Source organism: Vitis riparia, chromosome 10 (genome assembly GCF_004353265.1).
Source record: "Vitis riparia cultivar Riparia Gloire de Montpellier isolate 1030 chromosome 10, EGFV_Vit.rip_1.0, whole genome shotgun sequence".
NCBI classification, from domain to species: Eukaryota; Viridiplantae; Streptophyta; class Magnoliopsida; order Vitales; family Vitaceae; genus Vitis; species Vitis riparia.
In genome coordinates, this window is record NC_048440.1 from 3638013 (window position 1) to 3651903 (window position 13891).

A 13891-nucleotide genomic window follows, 5' to 3' on the forward strand; every position below is an offset into this window, starting at 1 on the left:
ATAAAATGAGATATTTTCAAATAATTATTTGGGTCTTTGAAAGTAAATTTTGTACCATATGTGAATAAAATTCTTCTTAGTCTAAGAGTATGTTTGACAGTGATTTTAGAAAACGTTTTTAATCTTTTAAATGTTTGACTATTAAAAATTTTCAAATTTTAAAAAAACTCTATATATATTATTTATTCTTCTCTTGTGCAACTGTGGAACAAATTGCTTGTCAAGATTAGCATTCATACAAAGGAAACGTAGTGGTAGTGCCCACGGATCTATAAAAATGAAATCATACTATAACATATATAGAAGGCGTTTGATAGAATCTCTATTCATAATACTAGAATCAGCATCGCATTACATGGATAAATAAAAACTTCATTCAAACATAACATATCAGAACATATAAGTTTTCAAGCACTAGAGCATAGTTTACTGCCTGCTCCACATATATCCTTACTAATTATAATATTGAGAAACAACCATTAGAAATGCCTTCTTCTCCAAACTTCAGACCCTCCTTGTGAAATCTCATCAGTCTGCACAAGTCATAAACAACAAGATCTATTTAAAGACAATTGGTGGAATATTGGATGAATATGTGACTTTCAAATTTGATGAAAAAATTAATCCAAACTTATCCAAAGAATATTGAAAGAAACACAGAGTGTCACTCTAGTTTGACAGGTTCTTAGTCCCTTGCCCATTATACTCACCTTAATAACCATGCTGCTCCTGTTTTATATTTAAACCCGTCCACTAAAATAATAATATTAACTTATTACTACTAGTTCTATGATGAGGATGGTGAGTGTACCAAAGTTTCAGCTCTAAATACTTGAATCTTGAAGGTGGGGTTGAGTGAGCTGAAGGCCATATGGGTGAAGCTGAGGGTGGATGGTAGAGAGCTGAAGCACACTATTGGGTCCTTCTTCTCCAAAGAATGGAAACTGATCAAGCATTTGGTGATGATGTTCCACTGGTTTCACTTCTATGGCTGCCTGTTGATAATCTAAGGCTGCTCGGTTCTCCTTAATCTGAATAATCAAACAAACAGTCCAAAAATGCATAGATGATGTTAGTCCTTGAACCTGCTTGAACTTTCTACCATTAAAAGTTTCGGTACATAACACATGTAACTCTTTTTTTTTTTTTTGGCCTTAATATGAAAAGAGCAGTAATAATCTTTACAATGATTAAGGGAACCTTAACCCACCCAGTGGTACATCTTGCTGTTTTCCTCTTCCAACATTTGCTCCTGAAATTAAAGAATAAAATTAGTGAATTAAAAATAACACAACAATCATTAACACGAGGATTGAGAGGCAATAACTTTTACCTTCCTACGTAAATTATCAAGCTGCTGCTGCAACAGTTGATTCTGCATGCTCATTCACCAACAAATCAAGATTATTTAATCTCAGAATTTTCTCGTTTCAACAGGCACTCTTATGTCGATTAAAAGCTTATGATCGATCAAACTTTTATGTTGCTTTCTCATTGTGCTATGTGCTATAAACCCAGTACTTAATGATGGAAACTATTAAGTAGAATCAAACATTTCTCAAAACTGTGGGAGAATACAAATTCTTTACATCATTTCCAAATTTAGTTTATCAGGGAAAAGCTTCTTTATTTCTTGTAAAACTTAACCAGAGAGTTTCCAATTATGAAAAATTATCATGAGCTGAATAATTCTTTAATTCCAGACTCGTCACAAAATGCATCTGAATTCAATTATAGTCTACATCTTTCATTTCTCAATTACATTATTTACTAGACTATTGGTAAAAAACTAAGGTTTAAATTGCAGGTATAAAGGCACATGAAAAAGAAAAACAAACAAACGTTTAAAGTGAATACCTTCCTAGCTCGAACTTTATCAACTGAGTGTTCCAGTTGTTGTTCAAGTTGATCCAAGTCTTCATACGGTATAGAACTCAAATCCTCACCTGTGTAGCCTCTCATACTCCGTTGAAGACGACTGGTTTCTTTTCTCATCCTCGTTAACTCATTATATATTTGTTCCTACCATTTTAAAGGGTAAAAATATCAAATATCCAACTTGTTTAAACCAGATTTGGTTGGGGTATAATTGCAATATATAAGACACATCTTACCCGGCTATCATGCTCTGGAATACGAGTCCCTCTGACCTTCTGGTACCTTTCAATTATCTGATCCATTCTGTAGAAATACAAGGAAAATAACCATGAATTAACTGAATGGATTATCTTTGAAACAGAACATCCTTACAAGATAATTAATTTCGTAGTGTTTGCAATATGCAACACAGCTTCACCAGCATGGAAAAAGATCCAAAGAAGACCATTTTTTGGTCTCTTAGAAAGCAACATCAGTGAAACATACCATGCCACTAAAACAATTACAAAATGTAACATACTGTGACAACACAAGATGTTCCTTCCCTTTCTTCCAAAATGCAAGTAATATTTGCTTCCCATTAAAGTTCACGTATGAAAATATTTTTGTAGTAGTACTTCAACTAACCATGAGATTCATGTCACATGTATTATCAGGCATCACATAGTTCTAATCATCCAGATATGTTTCAAGTAAAGCATGGTTTGATGTACTGTATATATTGATTTTAATATTAACATATTAAAATCAATCTCATTTGTGAGGAAAAAAAGGGTGAATTCTATCATGGTTCCTGTATCAGATGTATAAAATCCTTCTAAGGATATGCATAATTACCTCAGTTTATAGGGAAAACTTTTACGATAAAGTGGACACTAATTATATATAATAACTTCAAGGACAAAATGTGTGTACATACCATAAAGATTATCATGGTTCTACAACAATTTGAGATTCAAAGGGTCCAAAGCCAAGAATATTTCCATTAGTATATGAAACTATGGAGTTGTTAAATAACAAGGTAGTGATAAGTTTTAGTTTCTGAAAGTTCTGATACCATCGAATTGAGTGTTTTTATGCTGTTTTTCATCAATGTAGATTTCATTTTTTAACAATTTGCCTCCTGTCTGCTGATCAATTAACCATATTTTACCATCATTTAATGTAGTGAAAGTATGTTTTTCCTTTCCCCTATATCCAAACCACCACTTCCCAGCCTAGATAAGAGGCCTCCTTTGGAAGGAAGGCCATCAGCATTCACTTATGTTTTCACGAAGCTACCTAAAAAGCTAGGGTTTGTAAACCCTATAGTTCATTCATAAACATAATGTATACATAGAGAGAACATGAATTCATTTTAATTTCCCTGTCTAGGGCCAAGTTGAAGCATGCATAATGGGATGAAGCCATACCTAAAGAATCATGGACCAGAGCAGAATTCCAATTAAAAGAAAGAAAATAAGATTAAGAGAAGATAACCGATCATGATAATAAGTAAATAATATATGGCTCTGTGATTATTGACCTTGTATATAAGAAATAAAATTTTCCATTCTCATGAAACAACCTATTGCAAAATTTATTCTGAAGAGTGGAGTTTACTAATGCATACGACCAGAAAAATACACTAGTTACCTGATTTCATGAAAACATAAGAATTTGTCAACACTGGATAGAATAGTTACTTTTTTATATGAGCAAATGCATAGAATAAGAACTCCAACTTGTTTCCTTCTTGGTTTGGATATGTTAGTGTATTTTATTTAGTTAATAATTTATTTTTTTTACTAATTAGATATGACTTGCTTTCTTGGGTCTTCTCTATCTCAAGATAACTTGAACTTCATCTAATTTGGATTTGGGTTATTTGGGGTGGTAAAATTTAAAGTAGGTATTTATGGTTGATAAAACTTTTGTAATGACTAATAAAAGAAATTAGGGTGTAAATAAATGTGTTTTATAATTTAGTTTCTACTATATTTTTAATTCCAAAAAATTGTTTTTGATATATTTTAAAATTTTGTTTATCTCTAAATTGGTGTTTGATTCTAAGAAGGATTTTTGAAATGTTTTAAAGTTAGGAAACCCTCATAATTAAATACAAGGGATTTACAAGTATAAGTAGATGTTTTATTGAAATGTGTAGACTATCATAAACCCTAAGAGAGCATAGACATTTATCAACAACATAAGCCTCTATCTCTCAAATTTGACAAGATTTGTCTTCCAAGTAAACAAATGTCAAAGATCTCATTACAAAACTTTGATAACGACGGCAAAGAATCTACTAAAGATCATAAGAGAGTACTACATCAGGGATGTAAAAAAAGAGTGTAGTTGCTAACAATATAAGACCTAGAGAGTAAATGCATCTCATCAAATAAAACTGTGTACCATTTTCTCATAGTTAGTGAATTAAGAAACCACCTATTGTTTTCTACACCTACTAATTTGTTAGGTGGTTTTTCCATGTTATACCTTATGTATAGCGTGAGATCAATTTTATTTATTTGTGTATGAGATTTTTGGTAAATAGTCACTCAAACCTAGTCACTGTGACCCCTTTCGTGAGGAGGCACTCCTTCTCCCAAATTACGAGGCTATTTTATCGAGTTCCTTAGAGAGGGTTGTCTCGTGCCCCTAGGTATTCTCTACTTACTTGCCTATATCGATTTTGGGTACAAGTACCCTCTTGTTGAAGGTCATTTGAGCTTTTCCTAGAAGTATGGCATAGGTTACTTTAGCACCTACTCGACCATTGACTCGAGATATTTTCTCTACCCCTTCTTACCTTAAAAAAGGAAGTCACCTTGCGTCCATGAATCAATAACCATCTTTCAACTAATCTAGCCTCCTTTAGGACTAACAAGGGGTAGTACAAGAATATTCATCGGTAAAGAAATTAATCTATTTTATTTAACGAGATCTGGAATATAAAGATTGAATTTGTATAAGCATTTAGACCATTAGTACTAGAGTAGTAATATACAATATCGAGACTAAAGGCAGATAAGTTTCTTATTGAGTTTGGGATTCGAATAACAAACATTGAATCTAAGAAAGAATTTATTATATGATACATGTAGTAGGTTCTTTTATCTCTGTCAATGAGACTATTTGGCAAGTACAATAGGAAATAAATTTAAAAATAAAAAGACATTATTTTTAAAATTTTGTTAATAATTGTTCTGTATTTGTATTAACTAAAATATAAGATGATAATCAAGAAGGGAAGAGCATCATTAAGCACAGGCTTGAAATTGTTTCGTTATCCCCAAGCACTAGAATCAACCAAATGGAGAGACGGTACTGAGCTAAATAAATAAATTATCATTGTATATTTGCATCGGTAACACAACAAAGAGATTAGCATTTCCAAAAATTTTAACCTCTTGTTATCTATTGTTGTACATAAGACAAACTTTTGGTGCATGGAGAACTAATTAATGCATTTTGCAGAAAAATAAGGGAAAAAATCTAAGGCTATTCATGATATATGATAAAGTTCCAGCAGTGAAATCATCTATAAAATTTCATTAATTAAATCTGTAGTCCTACCTAATAAAAGAACTCTTACCCAAAAATATAAAGCTAGATGACCATCTTTAATTGGGACAATATCTCTTTAGCTAAGTAGTTGATCTATGCAGATGCTTTAATAATTATATACTCCAGTTCAACTGTTTTGAAATTTGATCGATATTTGATCACAGGTCTTCTAGGGCATATAAAGAGCAAATTTCTCTATACTTGTCGGGAGAATATGTTACATCACTAGATCAGTGAAGTTTATGGAACACAGATGGATCATACCAGAAACACAAAAATATCATAGTCGAAGAAATAAAAGTGAAGACTAGAATTGCAGTACTTAGAGATCTAAAAAGGTACTCAGCAGAGTCAAAACTGCATGCCTGAAGCAGAAAGAAATATGGAAACCCTAGTATTGCAGAAGCAAGGAATACCAAGTCAAAAAATTTCAAGTTGGTCAATATACTGATCAGTCATCTTAATGAGATGAATTTAGACCTCATGCTGATCACCATCGAGAGAGAGAGAGAGAGAGAGAGAGAGAGAGAGAGAGAGAGAGAGAGAGAGCTCTTTCATATGAAGCAAATCCAAGTCATAACGAAGGAAAAAAACATAAGCACCTCTAAGCCCCATATAAACTTATTCAAAGAAAGGAACAGTTAGAGAAAGAAATCTAAATATTCTGAAACTTGACCTCCATGGCTCAGTGCAGTACTCGCACATCTTCCCAGTGCTTGAGAAGATGATGAGCCCGATCTGGACATCGCAAAGCACAGAAAGTTCATGGGTTTTCTTCAACAGCCCTGCTCGGCGCTTTGAGAAGGTGACTTGCCTGCTTGTTTGGTTCTCAATCCTCCTGATTGCTATCTTTCCACGACCCATAATATATCCACAAGCCTAATCTTTCCTCTCCTTCAGTTATGGAAAGATGAAACAAAGGGAACTATACCCTTTTTCTGTGCTCCAATTTCCTGCTATATTTAACAAAGAATGCGACAATTACAGCTAGGCACGAGTATACAGGTTATGAATTTGGTTTATTTTTTGAAAACACCTTAACTTCGATGAAGTTAGTGTAAGTAAGGGACTACACAAAGAACTGTCAACACAAGTGGAAACTTATTTTTCTGCTGAAAACCCTGAATGGTTACTTACTGATATTTTAATGAAACAATAGATGGAAGAAGAGGAAACTTTTTGTGGTATTCCACCTCTTGCTTGTTTTTGGTGGAAAGATGAAATTCTTAATGATAGTTTTGAAGGCCTAAAATGATTACTTGCTGGAATTTTCATAAATCTCATAAAACATGGAGAGAGAGAGAGAGAGAGGTTACCTGCTTTTCTTCCTTGTAAGATTGGAGAATTAGGGTTGAATGCTGTCCAATGAGCTCTTCTACTCTATATGTTCATTATCTTTCTAAATATACAAAATAGATCTGTTTCAGCAAAACTTCCAAATATGTTCATTGTGTATGTTGCTCATGAGTCATGCATGTTGCTGGGGTGGGGATACCCATGAATTATTGCATTATATATATGACAATGACAACTCCTTTTTTCCTAAATACCTCCTTAACTTGGTATAAAATATGGTTCTATCTTCATGATTTCCATCATAAAGAGTCCCTTCAATGTTTTTTTTTTTTTAATTCAAAATATATGTAATAAAACTTTATTTATATATAAAAATAAAAAATCTCAGATTAGGGTTTTGATCTACTGGGCTCAGAATGGATAGTAGGGATAAAATGGTCCCTCATGCTCATGGAATCATGAGGAGCAATGCACTTTACTTCTTGCCAAAGGCACTTGACTTTATCCTTAATTTCAAGTAAACCGAGTATTCCTTACCTGTCCTCTAATGAGAACATGAACAAAAAATGTTGATGTGACTGCTAACCACCCTTACTTCATCTGCCAACCAAGCTTTAGTTTGGGTATGTTTTAGACCTGAGGTCAGAAAAAGCAAGCCCGCCCTAAAAAGAAATCAAAGGTGGAGTTGGCCAAAACCCTAGACCCAGACAAACTGTAACAATCTATGTTTTAAAGTCTTTATGCTCATGGGTTGTTCATTCAGTATATCATGGCATATCTAGGAAATGCTAGTAAATAATATTGCAAGTGATTGTTAATCGACAGTTAACCCCCTTGCTCACCAAGTAAAAAATATTTCTTCCCCAGTATCACTCTCCATACATCTTATTTAGCTTTACATAGGATATTACTCTTCACTAGAATATTCCTGCAGAATAATTCATTTGTAACTGCAGATGGAGCTTCCAGACCCATGACCTGCTAGTTCTTTTTTTCTTTTTTCTGAATTATTGGTTATATATTTTATTTTGATCAATGGAAAAATAACTGTATTTGTCAAATAGACTCAAAATCAATTAACATGAATCAAGCACAATCCACATTGACTCAGAGGACTGAATGATTGTGGGTTTAATTCTCCGTCACAACATATAAATACAAGGGAATGCAAAATCTAAGCCATTTATATATATGCATGCAACTCATAATATCCAAAAGAAAAGGTATCCGATCCTTGGGGCAATTCATAATACAAAGTTTGGAACATGACATATTCATGAAATCCCAGAAGTGGGCTGGCTGTTTTTCCTTTTTGGTGCAAAGCTGAAATTGAATATATGTTTTATACAATCTATATGTAAGCCTAATTGGGATGTTTAGTTGCTTGATTTTATCTATAGAGTCAGCTCCAATTCAAGATACAGTACTGTTTGAACGTGTTCACTGACTCTTTTTTTAAGAATTTGCAACACTAATGTTCACCAGTATACCAAATAAATAATCAAAATATTCATATGATTCAATTAGGCACACTCCCAAGTCTACTATATGTAATTAAATCCATAAAAATTACCCCCACTCGTACGAACCATAGATATCACAGAAGACAACCAGGAGATGGTGTTAATTCTAAAAGCCTATGCAATTCCCATATTCCTGCAAGATACAGTTAATTGATGACTTCTTTTCTCCCTTCTTGTGACTTATATTTCTCCTTTAATAGCACTCACTTTATATTTAACTGGAAACAAAAGTGTTTCTTTCATCCTGTCCTTTCTTTTCTTTTCTTTTTGTTGAACATGATGAGGATTGGATGTCTAATCTGCATTGTTTTCAGTCTTCCTGCAGTGGGAAACCCTAACCCATGTTAATAACATCTAAAGAAGGAAGCTAGGGTTACCAATCAAAATCTGGTCCCCCCCACACACCTGTTTTCATGCATTGATCTCCTCTTTATGATGCATCATGAAATCCCTCATAGCTATCTTCTGCAAAACTTTTTCGTTGAACCCATCTCCCTCTCTCTCTCTCTCTCTCATTTCAATTTTGAGTGAAGCAAATGAGAGTGGGAGTGAAGGCATGATTATTGGAACAGAACCTCCCATAGAAAGGATAATAGGAACATATTGCTTTACCTAAAAATAGCCAGTGTTCCAGTGGTGGTCTGAGCAGTTTCACGTCCACTTCACCCCCAACAGCTTCAGTTTCACATGGCCTTTGCAGACCTCTGAAATACATGCAATGTCACACTACCTTGTTTCACCATACCATACTCAATGGTTTTTATCCACCCATACATATCACTTGTTTGTGTGAGAAAGAGAGAGTGGGTAACAGACAATGAATTATGTTGTTATGCACTTCAAATCTTCTATTTTCCATTTCATGCTAAACTGTTTTTTGCTTTTAATTTCTTATATATGATATGTTGTACTTGAATTAAGTTCACTAATTACAGCTGTGTATATGTATATACGTATGTTGGCTTTGATAAACAAGAATCTTGCTACATTTGGCTGATGATTTTTCACTTCTTAACTTTTTACTTCTACTTTTCCTGTTAATTTATAATTTGCTTTTAGCATGTTTAACTCGTTTGGAAGTACTCTTAGGTAATGTTCCTTTTTTTCACTTAATTCTAAATAGAACTTAAAACTAAATTAATACTGCTTACTAATGTTATTAGATTGCTTATTTTTGTAATATTTTATTTTTATTAAGCATTAAAAAGTATTAAAAAAAAAATCAACATGTTATTTTTCTATATATAGAAAAAACTAAATATTTCTGTTTTTTCTATTCAGCCAAAAATTTATAATGAATTATGAAAAAATAGAAAAACGAACAACTTAAAGTCCCCCAAAAGCAAATTGCTTTTAACATAAATTTAAAAAAAAAACAAACACCCTCTTAATTTAATAGTCCTTGTTCTATTGTCCAAATGACTCATTTTAGTCTTGAGCTGTTTTATTGATTTAATTTGGACATTTTTGTTATAAATTTTGAATGACCAATGTATATTTGAGGGGATGTGTGGATCGAGATTTAGAGACAGGAATGTGGGTTTAGTAATGTATGTCCTTTCTTTTATTGAATCAAAAAATATGAACTGAGTAAATTCAATTTTAGAGGAGGTCTTAATCAGTTTAGCTCTTTGAAATATGAAAAGCTCCAATAAAGACATGAAGAATTTGAAAATGCATGATTTTTAAATAATTTTCTTTGGAATTTTTCATTATTAACCAAAGTATCTGATTTGGATTCTTTTTTTCTTTTTTTTTCTCTTTTCCTTGTACATTTTATGATTCAAATGAAATTTTAATTTATAAAAATATCAAAAAACTAATTTCACATAAATAATTATATATAAACTATAGTTACCTGATATTTCAATATTAGCATCGAACATTATTTCTTTTTTCTGTTTTCTATTATTTGGGTGCATTTTTTGTTTTCTATTTTTAAAAATAAGAAATCATATAGAAAATGTAAAAATTCTTTTTAAAACTTCCTTTAAAAATATAATAACTTTCAAAAATTATTTTTACCATTGTGTGTAGATAGATTTAGCATCCTTCCCTTAATTGATTTTAGGGATGTTTATGTATTTTGAAAATGTAAAAAGGCTACCTTAACTTAATTTAAAAATATTTATATATTTTTTAAAATTTAAAAAGATTTAGCTTTATTTTAGGAATATTTATGTGTTTTAAAAATTTTTAAAGCCCTACTTTTAGGGATATTCATGTATTAAAAAAAGTATTACAAGTGAGATATTTTTTTATCCTTTAACCATCCACTATCTTTATTATTATGGTTTCTTTATATTATCAAAAATTTTAAAGTTAAAATACAGAAAAGAGAGAGATATCCCTACAGAAGAGTTAGAAAGAAGAAAGTTTTAACATTTGTTTTATTATGTAGTTTAAAGGTGTAGATAAATTATTTCAAGAATTTGACTCCTTTGAGATAAGGGTTAATAGTGCAGTGAGTTATTTTGTAACTTATATATATTTTTATTTATTTATTAAAGTATCAAAATGATTAAATTCAATAAAAATTTATCAAATAATATTTTTTTTAAATATGTTCTTATTTATTCATTGGTTTATTAAATAAATTAGGAATATCATGTGATTTGTGTGATTGTTATGCAAGTTAAATTTTACCCTTTGCAATTAATTAAAATAATTTTTTTGAAAAATCTAATGATCAGTAGCCCTAGTCAATAAGGGATAAGTTGTTGATCAGTATTATTCTTGATGGGGCTAATAATACAGTGCAATCCTAGCCAATAAGAGTGTTATTGGCTTTTGGTATATCATTAATTATAAATAATTTTGTTTCCCAATAAGAGGAACATTTTGAGGTTAGTCATCTAGTGTAAATTCCAATATTTGAGCACACTGTTAGTGGACTAGAGTAAAGTATTTGTTTGTGAAATTATTTTACATATGAATTGATCATGTAAGGTGCATTATGCAGTTCAATCTTTAAATTGAAAGTATTGAACTTTTTGAAAAAGTGAATTAAATTATTGAATTAAATGAATTCTTTTGCTAATTGATTTTTATAAAGATGTAACATCTCTTGTGATTTAATTTTGTACTATACTCTATCCTCTTTATTGAACTATATTTCCTTGTGCTAAACTCATCCTTTTGTTATTTCACTTTTTAGTATCAAATGATATCGGTTAGGACGCGGGATCGGGATAGGAAGACTATTTGGATTAGAAATTATTTTAAATTTTATTTTATTTAGGATTTTTTTTTTTATATACTTAAGACTTTCTTAGTTATGTTTGTTTTAGAATTTTTGTTTAAGTGTTCGAAAAAAATCATGAAATTTATTGTTCAAATATTTTTAAATAACTGTGGTTTTAGTTTGATATGTGAAGTGGGCATGGTGCCCTCAGACCTCCGAGGTGTCACAATAGATCAGTTTGCTTAGACTTAATTTTTTTTTTTTTTTTTTTTTCAAGTGACAAGTTTCTTTGTTTCTTTTTTAAATTTATTTTTCAAGTGAAAATTTTCTTCTTCTTTTTTAAATTTATTTTTCAAGTGAAAATTTTTCTTCTTCTTTTTTATTTCTTTTTCAATTTATCATTCAAACGCTTAAAATAAAACTGTTATTTAATAATACTCAGTTCTCTACAAGATGACAATTTTTTTTATTAATTGATAATTTTAATTTGAGGACTTAGAGAGTGTTATATTTACATGTACTATCGGCTCATTCCCAATCAATTATGCAATGATATGCACACACTATTATTTTTGGGATGGCCGGATTTTAATTTGAAGATATTCATAAAAATAAATAAATAAATAGATGTTATTTACTCCTATATTATTTAAAGAGATTAAAATAAATAAATAAATAAATGTTTTTTGTAATTATATTTTATATAAAAAAATTGCAAAAGATTTAAAAAAAATGTGAATTTTCCAAAATTTTCATTTTGGTTAAAAGTCTTTTAAAAAACATATTTCATTCTTTCGTTTTCATTTTTGTTCATATTCATTATATTTTCTTTTAAAATTTGAGAATCTTGTCATTTGAAAACCCCAAAATATAAATATACAAAAATTTATGACTACAAAAGGGAAAAGTTGGTTTTGCTTCACTAAATTAAAAATGTATAGGAAAAAGAACCTCAAATTTTATAAATCAATTTTAAAATTTATACAATTTTTCATAAATCAGATAATCATTTCCTAAAATGACCTTTATACTTGTTGTATCAATAACATCAATTAATAAGTAAATATTTAAATGTTTAATTATAAAGAATCAATTTCACTTTTAAGACTTGATTTTGGATTTTAATTGGTGTTTACTTATTAGTTGGTGTTATTGATATAGCAAATACAAAAATCATTTTAGGAAATAATTATTTGACTTATAAAAAGTATATGCATTTTAAAATATTTTTAAATGGATGAAAATAAAACCAATTTATAAAATCTGAAGTTACCTTTTCATATATTCATAATTTCATATAAGGGTGTCATAGTTAAAATAATAATAATAATAATAATAATAATAATAATAAAATAAAAATAAAAATAAAAAATTTAAATGGATGAGTGAAAATGAATTTGACAGGTGGGAATGTTTGTTATTTTGGGGAATGTTTCTTATTTTCTTTAATAATATTTTTACTGTTCTCTCAGCAAATAAGTGGATTGATCATTAAAAATGGAAAATAAATAAATAAATAAAAAATAAGAAGAATTTTTTTATTTAGCTTGTCACAAAACAATAATGAGAATCATCTACAAGCTTATACATTTTTTAATTTGTCTGGTTCCTTGTATAAAAGTGAAATAACATCGGAAAAACATGCAAGGATAATTCCTACTTTTATTTTTTTTATTTTGCCTTTTTACTTCCTTTTTTCAATGTTTTTTTTTTTTTTAGTTAAATAAAAAAAGTTAAAATATTTAGTTGAAAAAGTCAAAATATTTGATTTTTTTATTAAACTAAAGTACCTATTAATATCAATCAACATAACCAAATTAAACATATTAATAAGAAGTTCACTTTAATTATTTATTGATTGATATACTAAATAGAAAAAATTAAATATTTTAGCTAAATGAAAAAATCAAAACATTTTATTTTTTATATTGAATTGAAAATAACTTATTAATATTAACTAATATAACTAAATTGAACCTATTAATAACAAGTTTACTTTAATTATTTATTAATTAATATCAATAAATTACTTTAAACTCAATAAAAAAAAAGTCAAATATTTTAACTTTTTTCATTAAATAAAAAAAAACAAACATTACCTCATTCTTTTCATGATAAAAAAAAAATAATATGTTTTGCCATTGATGATATAATCTTTGATGGGAAAGAGACCCCTTTGGATTGGATGGAACACAACTTACATTGGTTTTCACAAGTTATAGAAAAGAAAAGAAAAATAAGAACAGAGCACTGAAAAAGAAGGTAATTTTTAGTAAAATAATTGTGAATGAAATAAATTATTGCATTTAATTCATAATTTTTTTTTAAATCAAAATTATTGATTCATTCCTGGAAAAAAAAATGGTATTTTGAATGAATCTTGAGACAAGGCAATCAGCCTAACATTTGTTCCACAATTGGCTAAATAGAAATGGCAATGGGACAATGGGTATTTTCAAGG

At 29.6% G+C, this 13891-nt stretch overlaps 1 protein-coding gene across 1 annotated transcript; it reads right to left on the reverse strand.

Moving 5' to 3' along the window:
- Positions 1 to 311: 311 nt before the first annotated feature.
- On the reverse strand, positions 312 to 6462 carry LOC117924345 (protein TRANSPARENT TESTA 16). Its single transcript, XM_034842958.1, has 7 exons — positions 6104 to 6462; positions 2115 to 2181; positions 1858 to 2022; positions 1334 to 1375; positions 1211 to 1252; positions 812 to 1031; positions 312 to 533 (listed from the first exon to the last, which is right to left on the reverse strand). Exons 1-6 carry the CDS (start codon positions 6289 to 6291, stop codon positions 825 to 827), a joined length of 711 nt encoding a protein of 236 aa, XP_034698849.1. The 5' UTR covers positions 6292 to 6462; the 3' UTR covers positions 312 to 533; positions 812 to 824.
- Between the last annotated feature and the right edge of the window lie 7429 nt (positions 6463 to 13891).

Bases quoted from the DNA above. Each gene is read 5' to 3' on its own strand.
- LOC117924345 (XM_034842958.1), bottom strand. From the start codon at position 6,291: ATGGGTCGTGGAAAGATAGCAATCAGGAGGATTGAGAACCAAACAAGC. The intron at 2,182-6,103 runs GTCAAGTTTCAG...GTATTTCTACAG, and splicing joins TACTGCACTGAGCCATGGAG to AATGGATCAGATAATTGAAA. The intron at 1,032-1,210 runs GTGGGTTAAGGT...TTGATTATTCAG, and splicing joins ACAGCAAGATGTACCACTGG to ATTAAGGAGAACCGAGCAGC.